At 33.2% G+C, this 21,086-nt stretch overlaps 6 protein-coding genes across 6 annotated transcripts; 4 read left to right on the top strand and 2 right to left on the bottom strand.

Annotated features, from left to right (window-relative positions):
• Positions 1-1,364: 1,364 nt before the first annotated feature.
• Positions 1,365-5,520, bottom strand: Vps39 (vacuolar protein sorting 39). The gene is made up of 11 exons (XM_076907215.1): positions 5,371-5,520; positions 5,056-5,229; positions 4,730-4,985; positions 4,315-4,547; positions 3,815-4,059; positions 3,285-3,686; positions 2,898-3,215; positions 2,406-2,832; positions 2,221-2,325; positions 1,594-1,918; positions 1,365-1,510 (listed from the first exon to the last, which is right to left on the bottom strand). The coding sequence occupies exons 1-11, from the start codon at positions 5,438-5,440 to the stop codon at positions 1,447-1,449; spliced, it is 2,619 nt and encodes an 872-aa protein (XP_076763330.1). The 5' UTR covers positions 5,441-5,520; the 3' UTR covers positions 1,365-1,446.
• A 140-nt stretch (positions 5,521-5,660) lies between these two features.
• Positions 5,661-6,601, top strand: LOC143430631 (uncharacterized). Its single transcript, XM_076907004.1, has 4 exons — positions 5,661-5,876; positions 5,955-6,044; positions 6,123-6,271; positions 6,346-6,601. Exons 1-4 carry the CDS (start codon positions 5,813-5,815, stop codon positions 6,472-6,474), a joined length of 432 nt encoding a protein of 143 aa, XP_076763119.1. The 5' UTR covers positions 5,661-5,812; the 3' UTR covers positions 6,475-6,601.
• On the top strand, positions 6,463-6,884 carry LOC143430632 (uncharacterized). Its single transcript, XM_076907005.1, has one exon. The coding sequence runs from the start codon at positions 6,575-6,577 to the stop codon at positions 6,839-6,841; it is 267 nt and encodes an 88-aa protein (XP_076763120.1). The 5' UTR covers positions 6,463-6,574; the 3' UTR covers positions 6,842-6,884.
• A 972-nt stretch (positions 6,885-7,856) lies between these two features.
• Positions 7,857-8,597, top strand: Nrk1 (nicotinamide riboside kinase). Its single transcript, XM_076906938.1, has one exon. It carries the CDS (start codon positions 7,933-7,935, stop codon positions 8,539-8,541), a length of 609 nt encoding a protein of 202 aa, XP_076763053.1. The 5' UTR covers positions 7,857-7,932; the 3' UTR covers positions 8,542-8,597.
• Positions 8,598-9,437: 840 nt separating this feature from the next.
• On the bottom strand, positions 9,438-17,599 carry Csn3 (COP9 signalosome subunit 3). Its single transcript, XM_076907077.1, has 5 exons — positions 17,437-17,599; positions 11,294-11,469; positions 10,778-11,038; positions 9,981-10,705; positions 9,438-9,905 (listed from the first exon to the last, which is right to left on the bottom strand). The coding sequence occupies exons 2-5, from the start codon at positions 11,346-11,348 to the stop codon at positions 9,609-9,611; spliced, it is 1,338 nt and encodes a 445-aa protein (XP_076763192.1). The 5' UTR covers positions 11,349-11,469; positions 17,437-17,599; the 3' UTR covers positions 9,438-9,608.
• Positions 12,100-15,453, top strand: LOC143430691 (dynein regulatory complex protein 11). The gene is made up of 10 exons (XM_076907071.1): positions 12,100-12,603; positions 12,756-12,966; positions 13,042-13,319; positions 13,404-13,713; positions 13,790-14,074; positions 14,253-14,494; positions 14,582-14,869; positions 14,943-15,035; positions 15,131-15,248; positions 15,335-15,453. The coding sequence occupies exons 1-10, from the start codon at positions 12,100-12,102 to the stop codon at positions 15,451-15,453; spliced, it is 2,448 nt and encodes an 815-aa protein (XP_076763186.1).
• Positions 17,600-21,086: the final 3,487 nt, after the last annotated feature.

Genomic DNA, 21,086 nt, shown 5'->3' with positions numbered 1-21,086 from the left:
ACCGGTATATAATTTCATTGGAGAATAATATTTTTAACAGTAACAAATACAATTATTAACCTTGTTCTTTTTTTATTTAAAATTTATAACGAAGATGCATCGAAGTAGTTTGCCAATGTGCACGTAGCATATATACTTCACCAGAATAATGAATAAAACAAACTGTTTTCTCTTATATATATTAGATATTTAACAATATATAATAATAATTTAATATATTCGTACTATAGTCTGCGATTAATTGAATGTCCTCTAGTTAACTTCTATTACGTATACTAAAGAAATATACTTTTAATATTTGCATCGAGATTCCAAAGAAATGTATTACCGTTCTGTGAAAAAGAAACAGGTCTACTAATATTCGTTAAAGAAGAAAAAAAAAAAAAGAAAAAAAGAAACTATTTCAACGAAAGCAACTATACGTTATTCTTATATTTTTTACAATAATAGATATGTATAAATAACGATTTTTTAATTAATATCAATAATACAATACTATTATGCAAATGTTACAAAATAACATAAAAAATGATTAATTCACCCTTTTTGCTGGACGAATTTTAACGACTAAATAATACGTGTTTATGACTACACTTTTGTCGGTACCGTACCTGCAAGTAACAGTCGGCGTAGGAATACAAGATAGCTTGTGACATCACTAGTCCCGTTTACCCATATTCCGGACCGGGCACGCCCCATCCTTTCTGTTACACATTATGACGAAAATTTAAAAAGGAATTATTTAACTGTGAGGAAATTTTTGTTCGGAGAGAACATTCGAACATCCGAAAAAGAATCGGCTACACGCATACTCATTCTATTTACACTTTCTCGCAACGATACGTTGCTCTACTAAATATTTAGTAAAGCGATACTTTTTGTTGAAATTTTTTTATCATTTATCTTTTACAAGTTTTAAGGATTAAATTTTTTTAACATAAAAATACATTTACTTTTAGTAAACGTATAAAAAAATATCGGCACATCCTTAAATTTTTTAATGAGGCACTTCCTGATCGGGTTCTATGGATCATAATACTTAGAAAATATCAAATTCTGGTACTTACACGAAAATACTATCGAAAAATAAATTGAAATTTAATATACTTGAATCTACTTAATCATTATGTATAAATACTGAAATCCATATATAGGATATATAATAGCAGTATTTCTTCATATATTTATGTTCAGAATATGAACTAAATTGATTTTTTAATCTTTTTCTCAATTCCATTTCTTTTCTTTTCTTTTCTTTTCTTTCTTTTTATATATTCTAAAAACAAAACAAATGGTCAAAACTAGACGAGAGCTACTATGAGTAGGAGAATATATGGAAAATATGTCCACTTATTTAGATAGCATGAGTAGAAAAGTACATTAAAGTATACATTTGATTTGATAACGTTTAATAATAAGTATAAATGTATTTAAATTATGTCTTCCTTATCCTTTACGGTCTTGACACGAATAGTGTACAATGTCGCCATTTGGGTATCTCGCGAATGCACTAAAAATGAGTTAACATTATAATCATATTAAATTGCATGTTCGCTCATTGATATCGCTTGACGTTACTAAATAAATACAAACCTCTGATTGCCGAATCTTTTCTTGCATACTGGGCATATATTAAATTCTGTCATTAGAACATTCTGCGATTCATAATGCATACGCTGCTCTTGTACTTGCAAATGTTCCGCGCAAAGTAAACCTTTCAACACCTGTACTCTTCTCCTGGTGTTCAAATTTTCCTGTAAACTGACTTCCAAAAAGTGTTTTATTCTACCTATTGGAACTGAATCGGGCAAAACGCTCAATGCTTTTAAAGGATTTATTTTCGACGCGTGTTCCTCGAGTAGTTGAAGCGCCATCTCCAAATCGGGCTGAACTGTTCTTTGCATATTCGGGCTACAACCTAAATAAATAACAGGATAATTTAAATATAGAGCATGATATATGAATTAATCGTGATAATATTTGAGCTGTTTCTGTGCCAGTTTAACCAACGAAATATTTCAACCAACTTCATTTGGCGTCCGATGATGAATTTGTTAACGCAACAATTTAATGTAACATAGCATTACATATCATTTTAATTGTTCCCTTCAAGCTTGATTTAACAATATTTTTACAAAAATAATTAATTCCATCCCTTTATGAACATTTGATTGATATCATAAAATCGACCAAAAAAACCGAACAATGTCGAAACTTTACCTATCGTTAAATCCTCTTTATTAGGTTCCAATAATTGTTGAATAAGCATTACGTAGACTTCATCAGCTCCATCGGATTGTTTCTGTTTGTCTGCATTTTGTTGATCTACAATAAAATAATTAAAAATAACAAAACAGGATTCAGTCTGTAGATAAGCATTATTAATTCTCATATCTATATCCTACTTATATACGTGGTATACACGTTGTGACAATATTCTGTAGCCTTTGGTATATCGTTAAGTAGACTAATATATATAGAAATAGCTTGCTGATGACGTCCAAGTCGTCCAAGAATAATTGCACGTTCTTCGAATAATTGATCGAACGGAAAATGCGCCAATATTATTTCCGGAGTATAGTGGACGGACTTCTCCAAAAAATGTTGCAACTTTTGTCTGACATGTTGGACCGTTTGCTTTTCTGCCGGTGTGGCGTTTTTACTCATACACGTTAAACATTTCTCTTTGTACTGATGTATTAAGACGTCGTGAAACAAAGGACTGGTGTCCTCCCAAACATGTACCACATGCTCTAAATAAGTTATAACTAAATCTTCATGACAACGGAGAAGATAGTCCAATACTTTTGGCCTTGGTAATTGTTCAACTTCCTGCAATTATGAGTTCTAATGATATTTAAAAAAATATCGCAAAATATTGCGCAATATCGTATTACTTGTATATCTTCCATGAAAATTCGAAGTCCTTGTTCTGGATCTTCATTTAAGACCCAACCAGCAAACTTTAGGATTAAGTCCATATGATCTTTACCAAGATGCTGCAAGTATTGTATCGTTCTTGCGGTACCTTTTAGACTAGAATCATTTTCCTTTGCATGTTTTTCGAGAAGCTCTAATGCTTTCCTATGCTGCCCCTTAGTCTGATATAATATGATAAGTTCGGGATATTTTTGATGCATCAATAAAGTCTTCTCGGCTTCTGCTAGATGACAATGATTCAATCTAAGCAATGGAGCTACTAATGCATCAGTAGTCTGTAAGAATAATTCGTAAGTATAGAACGAACAATTTTTACTTATCTTCAATTAAAAATGTTTAATTACTTGTAAGTAACATTTTAACAAAGTCGTGTCTATAATTTTTAACAATTGTTCTGTAGCTACTGCTGTCATATTCTTCTCTCCTTCCATTAAATCCTTCCCTTTTGTGTCACTTAGTAACGTAAGTCTAACTTCTGTAAGAAAAACTATTAACGCGCGTAGACCCTTTTCCAAATCGTGATCTTGGAGCTTAGGTAACGTTGGATCATTGGTTTCAGAATTATTACTAGACGGTGTGGCTAAATCGGGAAATAGCATGATCACCTCGTACGGATCTGTTCCCAACTTTAAGAACAGATCCATTGCCTCTTGAAACCTCTTGCTGCGGAACAGATGGTGAGCATATAGCGTTTGAATTTTATATATCTGCTTCACCTTCTCCTCTTCGGATATATCCGATAAGCTCTATAAAAAAAAAAAAAAAAAAAAAAAACCGACGAAAAACCATATCTTAGTGTTCCATTCGATAAGCGTGAATCAAAATCTATACACCTCTAAACTAGGATGTATGAAACCATCAACAAACAACTTACAGTTAATTTCAGGGCTAGTTGAAACTGAGTTTGTTCAAGTAATGTTCTAATTTGTAGAGTTACATCAACTGCTCTTATACACCAAATGTGACTAATAGACGCTACAAAAACTTTTCCCTGTTTGCATCTATATATGAGTCTAGCCTTATTTATATCTTTTATAGTTTGAATATGCAAACAACCCTCTATAGTATATATCTCTAATTTATCATGTACGATTCCAAGAAGATAAGGATCATCCCAAGCTGAAATTATTCAATCTACGTAATTGATCGAGGAAAACATAGAGTAGTTCAGATTTTATTTTCTCTATAAAATACTAATCATTATAAGTGATCCCAGTGTAGGCTGCTCTAGACCATCATCAATTTTCGTATTCTTTAAGAATTAAAAACCACTCTGCGTCAGTGCAACGTGTACCTCGACGCTTAACATAAACGCGCAACGTCTGCATGGCCTACACTAGAGTCTTTATTACTATAATTATACAGATGTCATACCTATTGCGCTAGGTGTGTCAGACCATTTTATTGGACTGTGTTGAATTAATTCTCCTTTGGTATCCATAACAAACGATTGAGAATCTTTCCCTAATACAAAGGAAGCGTCTGATAATTTTGTAACGTTTGGTTCAGGAGATTTTCCAGTTGGAAACAATTCTTTGGTTTTTCCATTTAATTCCAGAATTGTGTACGATAGTCCACGAAAACCCAAAACTAATGTTTCACCGCACCTGTGTTACAATTGAAAAATATTCTATTGTTCTACAAACATATATGTAGTACATTCTATACGAACTGTACCAAACATGAGTAATCTTGAGCCGTACGAATAAAGTTTTATTACAACGAGTTTTTACCAAACGAATAGCCCAAGACATTAAATTTACCCATGCCTGATTTACATAGTAGATACCAAGATAATTCACGTGGTATGTCTGGTACGGTCAGTTCAAAATCATTGAATTCTTCAAATTTTTTTGCTTTCCAATAATATAGCTGCAGTTTGCGTTTCACAGCTACACACAAACGTACTACTGTATTTTTTTCACCAGTTAGACTCTGAGTGCGTTGTATATCTAATGTAAACAATGTGGCACCACGAGTCTTTTGTAATTGATAAAGTTGTTGAAAGTTTGGAGAGTTTAAATCATGAATGCATACTATGTTATCTAAAAAAGAATATGATAGACAAATAAGAAAGTTTACGGAAGTTGACATAAAGAATTTAAAGAAAAATACCTGTTAAAATTATAAGTATGTTATACTCTGGCACCACATCTATCTGAGTGATGCGCTTTTTATTGAAGTTCTTGCTATGCCTTAATATTTCTAGTTTATGATTGTCATCGGATACCAAAGGTATATTATACATAAGAAGATGACCCTCCCTTGTCCCAATCAGTAAATTGTCATCTGAAACCATGCAATATTATTTATTATACTTGCATGTTTACACAAAGTAATATCAAACTACACATTTTCTCAAGCACGAGAAGCGTAATAGCTCTCGAGTGCAGAAAATAAAATTTCATTTAAAAGTTATGTGACACCTACCATACGCAGTCATAGATTCTATTTGAACGGAAATATTTAATATTGATATTTTTTCATAAGCATCGTGCATTTTCACGTTTTAAATGTAAAAGTTTGCTATTTATTTCTGTACAAAGTAAAAAACAAACTTTCAACTTCGATACTACCAAGCTTGAGCACTAAAAGCTTCCACTGAAATTCATGGTCTAAAATAAGCTTCCATAGAAAGACACTAGTGTCGCTGATGCTATATATTTCCATGCCTGACGTAGATACGCTTCTATAAGACCATATTCTTTTACTTTAAGTCCAGTGACAGATACACATACTGTGTTAGTGACCCATACGTTTAATCACATTGCAAGTAAAGATTCTCATTTATCTGTGGTTATATCATGTTATTTAGAAACTCGTATTTTGATACGTTTTACGGAAAAGATATTAAATTAAAAATTACTTTAAAATGTCAAACTCGCTTGTAGAAAAAGGACTTGAGCTACTTGGATACAAAAACGATGTAAAACAGAGTAAGATTTTCCAATTTGTACAAGTGTTACATTATCATTTTATGTATTCTCAGATTACACGATATTTATAATTCATAGGAAAGAAGGGAAAAAAGCACATGAAATATAAAGGCACGCTAGATTTGATTCCTCCGAAACATAGAATATTGTCTAAGAACGATAAAATAGGTATCTCTAAATTTTTTAAATAAAAACATTGCACATTCCAGTGTTTAGTAACTATCGAAATATTAATCTAAATTGTAGATCTCTGTACAATTTTGGGACGATCAAGCAAAGTGTCCGTTTACGAGGCACAAAAAAGATTAACTAGACAAAAAGATCCTACAAATAAAAATGTACAAAGACTTTTAATGCTTAGTAAGAATCGTATTCCTTTACAGACAGCAAATAAGGTACTTAGTATGTTTCTGAATTTCGTCTAATTGAAAATGACAAATTTTATTAATAATACAAAATTTAATAACAGTTGTTAGACAGAGCCGTGAAAAAACCAAACACTCCAAAGAAGAAGAAGAAGAAATCTAAGGAAACTGAAACCACTGCATTCACCGAAGAAGATTTCAAGAAGTTTGAGAAAGAATATGTAGACCAATAACTTTTTGCGCTTTATGATAAATAAAAATATTTATGACTATATTTAATAGTCAACACATGCATGCGCAGACAAATTTATGTAAATATTGAATTTATTATAAATGGCTAAGAGATATAAAATGTTGAATAACGACCGTAAAAAAGGTAAAGCAATATTAATTGTAACTTCAATTTCATTTCTCTATTATACCGTTTGGATCATTGGCCTACCATTTATCGAAGATAACAGATTACGAGCATTTTTTGGTTCTCATGATATCGCGTTAGTAGTACCTGCTATATCAGGCTTATGTTTCATTGGCGGATTAGTACTGTTCACCATTTATCATGTTCAGCCGTACTTTTCATTCAATAAGTTAAATTTATGAAAGATGTAACACAACATTGTCTCAAAATGATATAAAAATCATTTGTTTTACTTTTAAAATAAACGTCTCTACTTGCAATGTAAACTGCATCATTTTTTAGTACATACTTCTGTATTTAATAACTGATGGAATCTTAGTATATTTATCTCTTCGTTCGTGCCTGCAACTTTATCTACATTTTTAACCTAACTTCAGTTTCATAATGATTGATCTGAGTCGGCAATCGTTTATATTGGAACTGATAAGGGGATCTGCCTGAACGCTTTTATTTCTGTTTTTTTATTAATCCCCAGTGTTACATCATAGAGGGAAGACGCATTTAACGGCATCTGAAATGTTACTTTATTCTCCTCTATACGTATTCAAAGATATTGAAAAATATTATAAACTGCATCTTTTTTTAATACTGATTTCATACTGATGATCCAGATGCAGTTACCAACGATCACTAAAATTGTTGGTGATGCGTTATTTGTCTGTAGAGGGAGCTGATACACTATACAAAGGCAACAAGTAATATTCCCACGACTGCCTTTGTTTTTATAACGAATTTCTTTTAAATCATTTACCAATTAAAATTATTATGGATTATTTTAATATCGAAGAGCGAAGGAGAGAGAGAGAGAGAGAGACAGAGAGAGAGAGAGAGGGAGAGAGAGAGAGAGAGAGAGAGAGAGAGAGAGAGATGTTAAATATTGTGAATTCTACGCATAAGAATATTTTTAATACATGATAATTAAATGTACAAATATCGAGAAAAAAATATATAATTTTTATTATAGAATCAAATCAAATTCGAAAGAGAATCTAAAAATTGGAATCCTACTGGTTTTGCGTAAACAAGTTATTCTAAAGAAATTCACGTATATATAAAGTACAGGAGACGTAAATAAGATGTAAGATTATACTTTTTATCGATCGAATGTTGTGACAAATCTATCTTGAAAGAAGAGACAGATACTACAAAATCGAAACACGATTAATATGCATTGCGCATGACTAGAACAGCTCTAGAACGGTAAAATAATGGAAGTGATACAAATCTTACGTAAAGTATCTTTTATACTACTATTAAAAAACAAAGGGCAAAAATGTCGAAAAGATGGTTTGTATTTGGTATTTCGGGTGCAACATGCAGCGGAAAAACTTCTCTGGCTAATAGACTACAGAAGGAACTGAAAAACTCTGTCATCGTACATCAAGACAATTACTTTTTACCGGTTGATGATCCACGGCACACCAAAATAGAAGAACTTAATCACTTTAACTGGGAAATAATAACCAGCATGGATATGGAGAAAATGCGTTCGGACATTTTAAAACTAATCGAATCTTCCTCGAATGAAAGCGAGCTTTCGGAAGAAACGCACGATAGAAACATTTTAATAATAGAAGGCTTCTTGCTTTTCAAATGTAAGGTTATTTCAACTTTGTGCGACCAAAAGTACTTCATAACATTGGCGAAAGAAGAATGTTGGGAAAGAAGGAAAGGAAGAGTATACGAACCACAGGATGTTCCTGGTTACTTTGAAAAAGCTGTATGGCCGGAATATTTGAAACATAAAAATCAATTGATGGAAGACAAAGATTTATGTAAAACGATAACGTTCATTGATGGATCGAAAACTAAAGAAGAAATATTTCAAATAATTTTTACGGAAATAAAAAGATTGTTATCTTTAAATGTTAATCATTGTTAGATAGAAAACGAAGAAATTACTTAAAACTAATAAAATAAATACACCTCATAAATTGATTCCGAGTATTTTTATAATGATAATACGAAGACGTTATAAACATCCGAAAAGAAGGATAAGCATCGTAGAATGCTTGGCACAAAGTAATTGTAATTGAAATTCTCAGATACTCTTTTTATAGTAACCAAAATTATTTATCTTAAATATTTTTTCGCTACGTTTGAAATATATAAAATAATTGTAACGATATATTCCTGTATATTAAATTTCCTATATAAATAGACGGTTGCGTATGTGTAATTTTTATAGAGCTGAAAAAGCATAATGTACTTACCTTGCACGATCGTGCATTGAGCGTTTTTCGTAAATGATAAGTAGATTTATATTCCTTCATTTTCCTTATTTTACGCAATATGTACATATGTTATTGTTGCAATATCGGTCGATAAATTTTTATGAATTCCCTTGGAAATGCCCATGTACGAATCAAATGTAGCTTGCTTTTTTTTTACGTTAGAAATGTGATCACTGTTTCTGCTATATATATCACAATATTCTAACTATAACATGTACAATTTTTCCATTTCTTTTTCGTATCACATATAAAGCCTGCTTCGGATGTTAATTGTAAGAATAATCGCTAGGGAAATAATTTTTAATTTCGTTCTAGATATGCATAGTGTATTTCGTACACAAAAATTAATAGAAGGGTTAGATAATAAAGCATATTTTGAGTTTGGCAACTCATTCACAGACACGCTTCAAAACTTACAACTTATCGATCATTTTTCGATTTTAGAGAGATCCAGAAAATGTGTTACGTGTAATGTGTGACATAAGAGGGGTACATTTTAATCTTTACTTTTGCTTTCTTTTTATTTTGTACAAAAAGAAAAAAAAAAAAAAAAATGATGTCTAGCCAAATTACGGACCTTCGTCCTCATCCAAAACAGGCTTCTTAAATGTTCGAGTCCTCGCTTTTCAACAAGATTTGCTTCGGTTTCTCTTTTTTGTTTTTTTTTTTTGCTCTCTCTTTTTTAATAAAGATAACGCATAACGATGTGTATATGTTACATGGAATATTTGCTATGCTTGGATTGACCTTGCACATTTGTTACATTCGTTGGGGCAGGTCCAGCTGTCTGATCATCTTGATCATTTTGCCCGCAAGCTTTCCGAACGTACTGTGGCGTGAGGACAACTTCTTCCTCCATTTCAAGAACTCGTTTATCCAATTCCATGCATGCTGCCATTTCCTTTTCTAACTTTGCCAACATCTGCGGTGAATTGTATTTCTCTGGGTCGTCATGAAATACTACCATACCATCTTTTTGATTGATCGTTGCAAAAATCTCGCCGTCTTCTATCTATGATTATATAAACAAAAAAAGGTGAATTTAATATTTATAGGACAGTAAATAATAAATTAATAATAAATTTACCATATTTAGTATGTATTTCTCCGCATCAGCAGGTCCAGATAATTGGACTCTACTAGCCACATCGCTCAAGCTAAGGGTCAGAAAAGTTTTCGTTAACCTTTGTATATTTTTCTTGTATAAATAGCTGAGCACTTGTTTCACCAGTCCCATGTTGTGGTCTCTTGTAAAAAGTTGTTGGTATTTAGTAATAATATTCTGTACCTCCTCGCAACTATTCATTTGATAGGCATTAGCCAATTCTTGGTATTGATGGCCCAACGGTTTCATGTACCTATTGACTACTTGACTTGTGTACCTAGGCAGATTTAAAACTTTCCCGTGCAATATTAAGGAGACCAATATATACTTCTTATAGGCCTCTAACATGATGTAACTAACTGCCATTGCTGGTGTTGTTACGCATACTTCAAAAAAATACAATGCTCTATCGTAATTCTTCAATGCTGTATATATCATACCACCATAATAATAGTATAGTAAAAAGTATTTAGAATCAAATTGCCCCTCCTCTTGACTAATACCAGTAACGTCTATATCGAGGAATTCAAGCGCTGGCTTGAAACATTTTGAAAGGAGACACAGTTGGCAAAGATCAGCGTGTATCGAAGTGAGCTGGCTATCAAACAACTGTATTTTGCGTATCGCACGGCATAATAATTCGATACCACGCAAAGGTATTTGAAGTTCGACCAACATTTGAGTAAATAAGTGACATAATTCAGCATCTATAAGGTGAACGGTACAGATAAGATACTAATATTTTCAGGCCTGCTTTTTTAAATAAACCAACAACTCACATATATCAGAAGCAAATCTAACTTGTTCTCCGTTACAACCGATGATGAATTCCTGTACCTGATTAAACAATGGTTTACAAGTATCGACATTGTTTGTGCCGCTAGGATTAGGTATGGAAAATTTCACGCACAACACTGCCAGAATGCCCAACGAATGTTCTTGCAGATTTAGCGTTTCAAGAACATTATCCAAGTGTTGTCCATTTTTTATGAGAACATCTGTACTTTTAGTTATTATTTCAGACAGCTCTCTGAAATTACCTATCGAACACGTTAAATGTTATAGTAAAAAACTAGTAATTACTTTGGATAAATATAACAATTAGAATCGCAATATGGAATTGATTTAAAAAGGCACGGATAATCTTTTTGTTCGTATCACGTACTGAACAAGGAAATAAGTGTTTAGATATGGATAATTAGCGTTTGAACATAGTTTACAGATAATCCTTTTGGGAATATTCTTAGAGGTTAAGTTGACGAGGGATGCGAAGAAGGTCCGAACATCTGTCGTACCTTGTTTCGAGAGCGTCCGCACGTTATTTACAAATTGCTCCAATGCCGACGCCATTACTGCAAATGCTTCCTTATCATCACCACCTTTAGTCAGTGGCGAGCCGTATTTACAGAAATTATTTTCGCGAACAAACGATCAGCCAAGATGACGTTTTGAAACAGGCAACCGGAATGCTCTGAAGCATGTTACAAGAATAGCCGGTTGCATCGAACTCCCTCTTCTTATGTTGCGATCAACGCACAATTTTGAATCGATATGTATTTCAGTAAATTATGCATCATGTGTACATCTTCATTATAAGTAGCCCGATCAAAGTATAATTGTTATTAAAAACAAAGTTTGATGTTTGTTTGTACATTATTATTATATTTATCGTAGATCTTTAATATATGTAGGCATGCCTATAAATGTAGGTACATGTATATATACACCTGTGTCTAGCATATATATATATATATATATCTATTCTTCAAGAAATATTTATAAGATCTACGAATAAATTAACAAGTAAGGTGAAATATTTTTATTTGCGAATGATGAATCATGCACAACAATTAATATCATATACAAACGATCGATATACATATATATATATATATATATATATATATATATATATATATATATATATATATTATACTGTAACGGTTGCTAAGATATATTAACGATTTTCAACAATTGTTGATTAATCCCAATAGACAAATAAAGCAAAGTGTTCTTCTATATACTATCGTCATCGAGCAATTTTATCATTCCTTTGAAAAGGAAAGATTATTGTGTTAATTTATATTTATTCTATTGAATGATGTCAAATGAAACGTACAATCAGCTTTGGAGAAGTACGCAAACCACTTTGGCGGAACTTGTTCAAATGGATACAAATTTGCAAAATGCTAAACTGCAAAAAGATCGCAGAAAAGCTCATAATACAGTGTCTGAATTATACGTAAGGTATATTATTGTTTGTAACAAGCTGGAATTGTGTTACGATCAAATGATTCAACCGCAGAAACGAATACTGATCAAGAAATTATTAGACTCGTGTCTTGGCAGAATTCTAGAACTAAAACACGAATTAGTTGAAACAGATATTTCAGAGTATAATTACTACGATGATGTACTTAGGAAATTGAACGTTACTCCGCAAGAAGTTGAAATTCAAGTGCCGAGATATTTTAGGCAGGAACGTTTAAAAGAAATTAAAGAGAGACGAAAGTACATAGAAGGTGTTCTAAAAAATATAGGGGTTTTGGGCGAAGTGATTGTACCAAAAATAATGACCGAATCCGAAGGTATAAGGCTTATACAGGTAACACACCAATGTTTCTTCCTATGAAACAGAATTATACAGTTATATGGTTGTTAGTAAATGCAATGTTAATTGTCAATAATGTACGTATACAAGTTTACGTACGTATGGCAAGCTTTTAAATGGAGAGTAAAGGCTAGTAAAATTACTAGGCTCACGAACGCGCTAGGCAAGGTCGAATTAGATTCCAATTTATGAAAGAAATTCGTCAAATGACAGATAAGTCTGCGATTAAAACGGAAACCGAAGTGAGAAACGAATTAATGGAAAGAGCGGCCGCAATAAAAATACAAAAAGTTTGGCGGGGTTACGCGACTAGGTGCAAAATATATAAGAGGCGCCTTGAGGAAATGCTATTAATCGGTAGTTTTCGCTTAGAAAGTAGGAAACGATCGATTATTAACAAACAAATGTCGATATATCATTTTATTTCCAAAGGTATGCTCCAACCGAGCCAAGAAATTACAGAGAATGCCAGGCAAGCTGAGAGAATCAAAGAAGAGAGGTATGAAAAACGAATTAAATATCAAGAACTGTACGAAAATTTGTTGGTCGAAATTAAAGAAAGAATTTGTAAGGAGAAGAAAGCCATGATAGAGGAAAATATAAGAAGCGAAGTTAGAAATTGGGTAAATACTTATTTCCAACAAACAGGAAAAATTCCTGACCTGCCATCTGCAGAATGTGGTGGTTCCAAAATTATTTTTAGTAGGCAGGTAAGTCTACTTTAACATTCAGATTTATATTATAAACTGAATTCTATTTAGCAATTCGATGGTTAGACAATTCATTATTTGCAGGGAACCGAAAGCACTATAAGTAAATCTACAGCAGTGTCATCAAAGGAGTCCAAGAGATCTAAGAAATCAAAGTCAAAAAAGGACAGCGACGCTGAAGAATCGGAAGAAGAAATCGAGCAAGGTTTTAAACCAAAGCCTTCTAACTTCCTCTCAGAATTGGTGTTTGCAAGTCAAGAGTATCAAGAGGTATGGAAGGATAAAGATGAATTTATGAATGCAGCACAATTACCCTATTTAGACATGATAGAAATGGAAAAAACCAAGGAGGTAGAGAATGAAGTTAGGCTTACAGTTGATGAAGCACTCAGGGGTAAACAACATGATTAAATTCATTGGAACATAAAAGCTGCAATAGTGTTGTATCATACTTTGTATCATATTTAAAGATGACATAGAAGCATTGCAAAATGCGTTGGATAGGGACAGAGGTTTAAGGGGCAAACATACTAAGAAAAGTCAGAAAAAAATTCGTCGTACCGGCAAAAAGAACAAAAAGAAAAAAGAAAAGGACTTGACTCCTGACAGAACAATAGAATCTTTATTCGAGGAACTGTTAAACGAAGGAATTATCAAGCTTCCTGCAGAAATTTTCCTTAGTGACTTTAAAGGGGAAAATTCGTTTGCGAACTATAATTTAAGGGAAAATGGAAAAGATCCTTTGCCATCACTTGGTTAAGTGTTTCTCCTATTATAATCTACTGATTCCAATTTTAAGAATAGATTCGTGTAAAGAATATTTTCTCTCTCTCTCTCTCTCTCTCTCTCTCTCTCTCTCTCTCTCTCTCTCTCTCTCTCTCTCTCTCTCTCTCTTGTAATTGCTTTTAAATAATCTCTATATTACAACAGCAGACATAAGGCAATTGATAGCTGAATATTGCATTCTACCTTTGGGAAACGACACTCTTAGACAATTAACACCGCTAGTGAGATCAGTGTTGATAGCTGGTCCACATGGCAGTGGCAAAAAGATGTTAGTAAATGCAATTTGCACAGAGCTCGGTGCCACTTTGTTTGATATTACACCAGCTAATATTGCTGGAAAATATCCTGGCAAATTGGGATTAATTATGCTTGTTCATTTAGTATCAAAGGTGTGCTTTGAAACATAGGTATATAACTAGAAATAGAATAAAGAATAGAATAGAAAATATTTCATACCTTTTTCTCTTAACTTCAAGGTGGCACGTTTGCTTCAACCATCAGTAATATTCATAGACGGAGCAGAGAAACCATTTGTAAAAAAAATTTCGAAAGCAGATAAAACTGAACCAAAACGATTAAGAAAAGATCTTCCGAAATTGGTAAAAAGTATCACAAGTGAAGACAAAGTGATTCTCATTGGAATTTCGAATTTACCATGGGATGGTGATCAAAAACTTTTGCATCAAACTTATGATAAAATTATATATATTCCCAGGCCAGATTATGGGACTATGTCTCTTATATGGAAAGAATTATTGTACAAAGTATATTTTATTGATTTATATATCTGTACCACCTTACAGTCTCTGATGTTTTTTAATCGTATATTCTGTGCAGCACTCTGGGATTAGTAGACAATTCGATACATCCGCTATGGCGAAAGTTTGCGATGGTTTTACTGTCGGCACTGTATTAACTTCGATTAACGAGGTATCAGCGAAATAAGTTATTGTAATGCATTTACCATAGTATCAATTTTCTACTAATTACTGTTATCTCTATAACACCGAAAAATGTGAAAGTAGGTCATGACCACGAAGCGAATAGTTCAATTAAGAACTCATCCTTTGACATACGGGGAATTAATAAACGTACTGAGTACAAAGAATCCAGTTTATTGCGAAGAAGAAGAAGCGTTTTTAGGTTCGTACAGGCTTCTATAATTCATTTAATTACGATTTGACTTGGTAAATAATCCTGTTACTACAGTAATGAGTTTGTATTTGTAGCATGGCTGACAAAAACACCGATATATCGTAAAAAACAACGGACGCTCGAATTGGAACGTCAGCAACTAGAAGAGGCAAATGAGAAGCAGAAGAGAAAAGGAAAAAATTATCATGAATAATTGCAATATTAACATTAATCATTATAACAATGATAATTTATTTAACAATGTAATCATAATACTATAATGCCTGTTACACTCTATTCAGGCATTATTGCCCAGGCAATACACGACGAGATGATGTCGACACCATACTGGCACTGTATTACCACTTCCGAGGAGTGTCAGCAGATCCGTAGCCATCTACCGTGACCGGATTTGTTGTTGGCTAAAATGCTGGCACACGTTACCAGCACGTTCTAGACACCAGCGTAACACGCCGTGCGAATCGCACAATGCCAGCACCATCGTGACACGCGTGTCTACGTCCCATTCAAATGTTTTGTCTGCATTGACGTATGTCACTTGTCAACTTGTCATAAAAATTCATGCCAAGATAGAGAGTATTAAATACGATGGAAATTATATAGTGTTTAAGGAAATGTAATAAATGATATATTCACCTATTAAACCTAGTGTATCACAATTTTCAGGTGAAAATATCGAACGTAATTATTTGTTAAATATGAACGGAATTATTGAAAATAATGTAACCCTCTGTTGCATGAATTTTTAACGACGAGTTGAAAAAACTATTTATAAAATAAGCGTGTACATTCTTATGATAAAATAATTAACGACTTTGCGGAAAAAATCGCCGTATCGAGTTAGTTTATAGAAAGTAGTAAAAACAAATTCATACAATCTTTGTTTCGTGTTTTGATGGAAACAGTTTCCCCGTTAGGAAATGTCAGCGTACGCCACTGTCAGGCGTGTCACTATGGTGAGCTGATAGTGTCATTGCCATGGCGATGTTGCCCCTGTGCCATATCGCGGTGCTATAATAGTGTCGTGACACAAGTGTTGCCCCAATGCTAAGACTATGGCGTTACGAGAGGCTGAGTAGAAGCGCTGTCTTAGCATAATTCTGCGACGGAATTCGTTCCACGTTTGCTTTAAATTAAAACAAAATTAATTTTCTATAATATTAATTATTAATTTTCCTCTTAGGTTTCATCCTATCCGTATGATCTTTGTCGTCAATCCTAGAATTCTCGCGCAGAAACGTATGTAAAAGTAAGTTACATAAGTAAACGTAAACGTAATGTGATCGCTATTTGCTTACAGAAAAGGAATTTCACGTATATAAGAAAAATCGTCTGTTTTCTTTAATTTGTTTAATTTAAATACTTTTTATCGGCACTTATATATTACATACTACAAGCAACGCATGTAAAGTCAGGTTACATAAGTAAAAATAAGCGATACGTAATCATTATTTGCGTTCAAAAGAAGGAGTTTCGTGTGTTAAAAAAGTTGTTACTTCATTACAACCTTACATTAACTGGAGGATTAAAAATCACCTTTGGATAATAGAAATTAGTGCGATTCATAATGAAATTCTATTAACTCTTGATACTTTAGACTTTGAGAAACGTAGCAATTAGATAATTCCTAATTATAATAATTAGGAAGGGTTTTTCAACATCACAAATAAGTCGACCACTGCCTTAACGCTTCACCGATTCGACTCGTTGGCGTAGCCGTATATAGATGTTGTTTTAATGGAATTCTATACATTTTAATGGCAAACCGGCGGACAATTGCACGTGCAATGTGTTTCAATATCAACTTCAATTCCTATTAGTAAAAATATCTCTTTGTACTGATCTTATTTATGTAATAAATACAATAGTTGTGTGTATTTATGTAATACAATAGTATAGTTGCATTTTGGAACTTTGCACTATATTATGCATTATGCATAGAAAAATTCTGGTTCTGTTTTCTATTGCACCCCAACCATCTTACTGGTATTTCGTATAAAGTGCAAACTGATATACATAATATTACAAAGATATATTTTGTTGTTAACTTCTTCAAGGCTCGATAATCATTTTTAGAAATCGTGCATTGATATACCAGCAATTAGGGTTTTGCAATTCATATTATACAATATCAATATGTGTCGTAATTAACGTCAAGATACTCAGTATATTATACCAGTTTTTTCCATGCGCAATTGGCACATTCGTAGCTTCGTGTTAGACCGATAAATTTCAGATATAATCTTCGTAGTCAGTTCATGGTCACATGGTACGTTTCACAATTTTGTCGCGACTGTATTAAAAATTTTTGCTCGATTTACGGAAAGTGCGAGACATTCGACAAAAATAGCGATGGCCTCTCTGGCACAGTAACACTACGTTCGGGATAGCTACAATTTCAATCTGGCCCGTGACCATCTCTTTTGTAAGGGAAATAGGAGTAGGAGGATGCCTCCGTTAGCTTTGCATCGCAGCACAAAAGTCTCGTTAACTCTGAAGTTATACAGGTTATTTGTTTCTTTCTTATAACGTTCACGTGATATGACACGCAGCTAACAGGCTTTCAGTAAGGCAGTGGCAAAGACCTCTTCAAAGCGTTATCAATCAGGAAGAAACGGAGGGGAGGGTAAATAATATTTCTGCTCTATCGAAATGTGTTTAAATCCAATCCACTCTTATTTGGACTATCGAGTACCCAATAATAAATCTTCATTTCTTTTGTTGATGTTCCACATAGCTTGAAAAAGTTGTTACTTATTATTATACCGACTGTTTCTATTATTGAGATTTATCATCTATTTTTATTCGGAACGAGAAAAATCAAGGCAGAAATGTACTAAATATAAATGTACGAGATACGAACAAGTATTCTCTTTATATATAATAGTTTGTATTTTGTCACTAACATATCAAATTCAATCTTAAAACGTCAGTTTATAGTGAAAAAGAATCCTATTATCTATCGGTTTCTCCAATTATATATTCTCCGATTTGTTTTTTTAAGTAACGAACAGTAAATCGTATATCAAGTTGATTGTATTTTATTGTAATTTTAATTTAATTTTAAAACGTACGAGAACAAATGAGAATGATGGCTTGATCCTCTTTCGTGTAACCAAAACTATATAACCAAAATTATATATCCCATCTTTTAACATGCAGGAGGCTTTGTTCCTACATGGTGACAATTAAAATTGATAAAAAAAGGGGGAAGATAAAAATTTCCGTATTAGTGATTCGACATTATAATAACACAATGGGTTCGTTCTTACAGGTTCTGATCAAGATGAGATTGTATGATTTTGAAAAAACCTATTATACAAAGAAGATTGAAAGGAGCTTATATTTGCATAAGAAAATTTCGCTAAGTTTTGAATTGGTGCAAGGTAGCCGGTACAGCTACTGTATCTAAAGTTTCGAGTTTGCCGACGTGCTGTCATACAGAAGAAGGGAGCTGTTGTAATAAAGACAGCTTGTAGTAAGAAATATATATACATACATATACGGACAGTCAATTAATTGCAGTGCTTTATTTCACCCTGACCGTGAGTTCAAGTCCTTATCTGTTCGATTTTTGTCGATATATATACTTTTATATATCCCTACCACCGAGATATAAGAACTTGAGCGCGTTTACGATCCGATTTTGTGATCATGCTACACAGTGGCGTGAATTATGTACACGTCTATCGTAAGACACTTATCGTTTTCTATCCATTCTATTATATGTTATATTATATAAAAGTTCTCATTCTCATTTGCTGCAACAGGAAAAATAACTATTATATATAGTAGATATTTTTGGTTGTACACTTTTGGCATTAAAAGTATACTAAAAAACTGAGTAGAATAAGAAAAGTTTTTTTTATTCGAACAAATCAAATTTCGAGAAGCATAAATATTGAAGATAATGTGAAGAATATGAAAAATATTCCTTACATACCACTAGAGAGATTAATTAAGCAATAAAATGTAAATCGCCGAACCGTAATAATTGCACTATTATATCAATCGTACGCGTCACTTGGTCGTTAGCCGCAAATAATTCTATGTCTGTGTTATCAATATTGATAAAGTAGAAATTATGTAAAATATGAGAATATAGCAAAGTTGACATGTGACAGCTGCATGCACACGACCTCTCTTGATGTTAAATTCAATTGCTTGTCATTCGCGAAAAAGTAAGTGCGCTTCAGCAGAAAAACGGAATATTCGTAACAGAAGATGAGAACTCTGGTCCATTCCAGTGCGCATGCGTATAGAAAACGACCGTTCCCATTGGTCGGCACCACATGGTCTGATGTCAGACCATAGGGTCTATCCAATTCAATAATAACGAGATGCTCCCGAGTTAGACGCTAGGCAGTTCTCTGCGACGTGCCCGCGACACTTGTATCGGTATTATTGACGAGAAGAAAACTGCACGTCGCAACCTTAAAATTACCAATTTATTCTAGTGAAATATCGTTACACATTCCAGTGTTCCTTTAATATTGTAATTGGAAGTCGGTCAGCGAAGTTCGCTTTTTACAGACTAATTTGTTTTTTTTTTTTTTTTGTGTAAGTCGATCGGGTATACAAGATTCACAGACGAAAAGTTTCACACAGAGTTTGCACGGAGTTTGTCAGGATTATATCCACGTGTGTGAGGTAGGTGACGAATACACGATGCTTCAACATTGCTCTTTTAACATTTCTGTCGTTGATAAATAGACCGTGTGAGATGTGAAACGCAAGGTTTTACGTGCCGTCGAGAATATTATGAAAAATTGATCGACTCATCGTTTTCTAATATTATATTAAAGTTCCGATCCGAAGTTATGAGAAATATAAGACCTACCACTACCAAGTCCGAACTGTTATCGTTCACTCGTGCAATGAACAGTTGACACGTATCCGTCTAAGCGTACAATGAATACAGTGTTCCATTTATTTACGTTGGTGTGATATTATTGTAACTGTATGAATTTTGTGTTTATGAAGAAAAAATGGATGATAACCTTATATTAGCTTAGGGTGCATCTTATATTGCAGCCACGAGAGTCCTAAAAATCAATCGTATCGCGTTGAACGTTAATTTCCATTACCTATATAACTCTGTGTAACGTATACGGAACCGATGTTAACGTGTAAAATTACGCTGTACCAGCGGCGCAATGTAATAAGTGTAAACGTAAAGTTTTCAACAAATATCGCTCCGACAAGAGAGCGATAAATTCTTAAACGAATTTGATCACTGTTCGGGTGCGTGATCGATATATTTTTTCTGATTATGCGACGCTCCAGCCAGTGTCTTGTCACGTGTAGGGTATGCTCAGATATTAGCAAAAACTAATAAGGTTTTACCTATGCACCTACTTGTATGTACAGTACGTACAGTATGCCATCGTCATCTATTCGACACAAACGATGCGTGCGCAATCAGACGATGTTTAAGAGTCCGGCTTGTGTAAACTTTTACTACTGCGTCACATCAGACTCACATCAGTGTCTAGGTGTTTGAAAGGTGTACTTAATTAAGGTGTTACTTAAAAAAAAAAAAAAAAATAATCAGTACTGCCGTTTATTTTATGGAATTATTTTTCTGCAATTTATATTTCGTTATACTTATTATATATTTCGGTATTCTTTTATTATTTATGCGCAAAGAAAGTGAGCTGGTAATTATAAATAAATTTTTAATGTTTAATGAAATCAGGGTTTTCATCGAATATAAAAGGACTGAGAACTTTCTGGGAAATGTATCATAAAAGGAAACCGGTGTTACTGGTAATTACATAGAGTGTGTTACCATTTTTCACCGATTTCGATGATTTTATAAATCAT

Source organism: Xylocopa sonorina, chromosome 15 (genome assembly GCF_050948175.1).
Source record: "Xylocopa sonorina isolate GNS202 chromosome 15, iyXylSono1_principal, whole genome shotgun sequence".
Lineage (NCBI taxonomy): Eukaryota > Metazoa > Arthropoda > Insecta > Hymenoptera > Apidae > Xylocopa > Xylocopa sonorina.
This window is presented reverse-complemented; position numbering and strand designations above follow the sequence as displayed.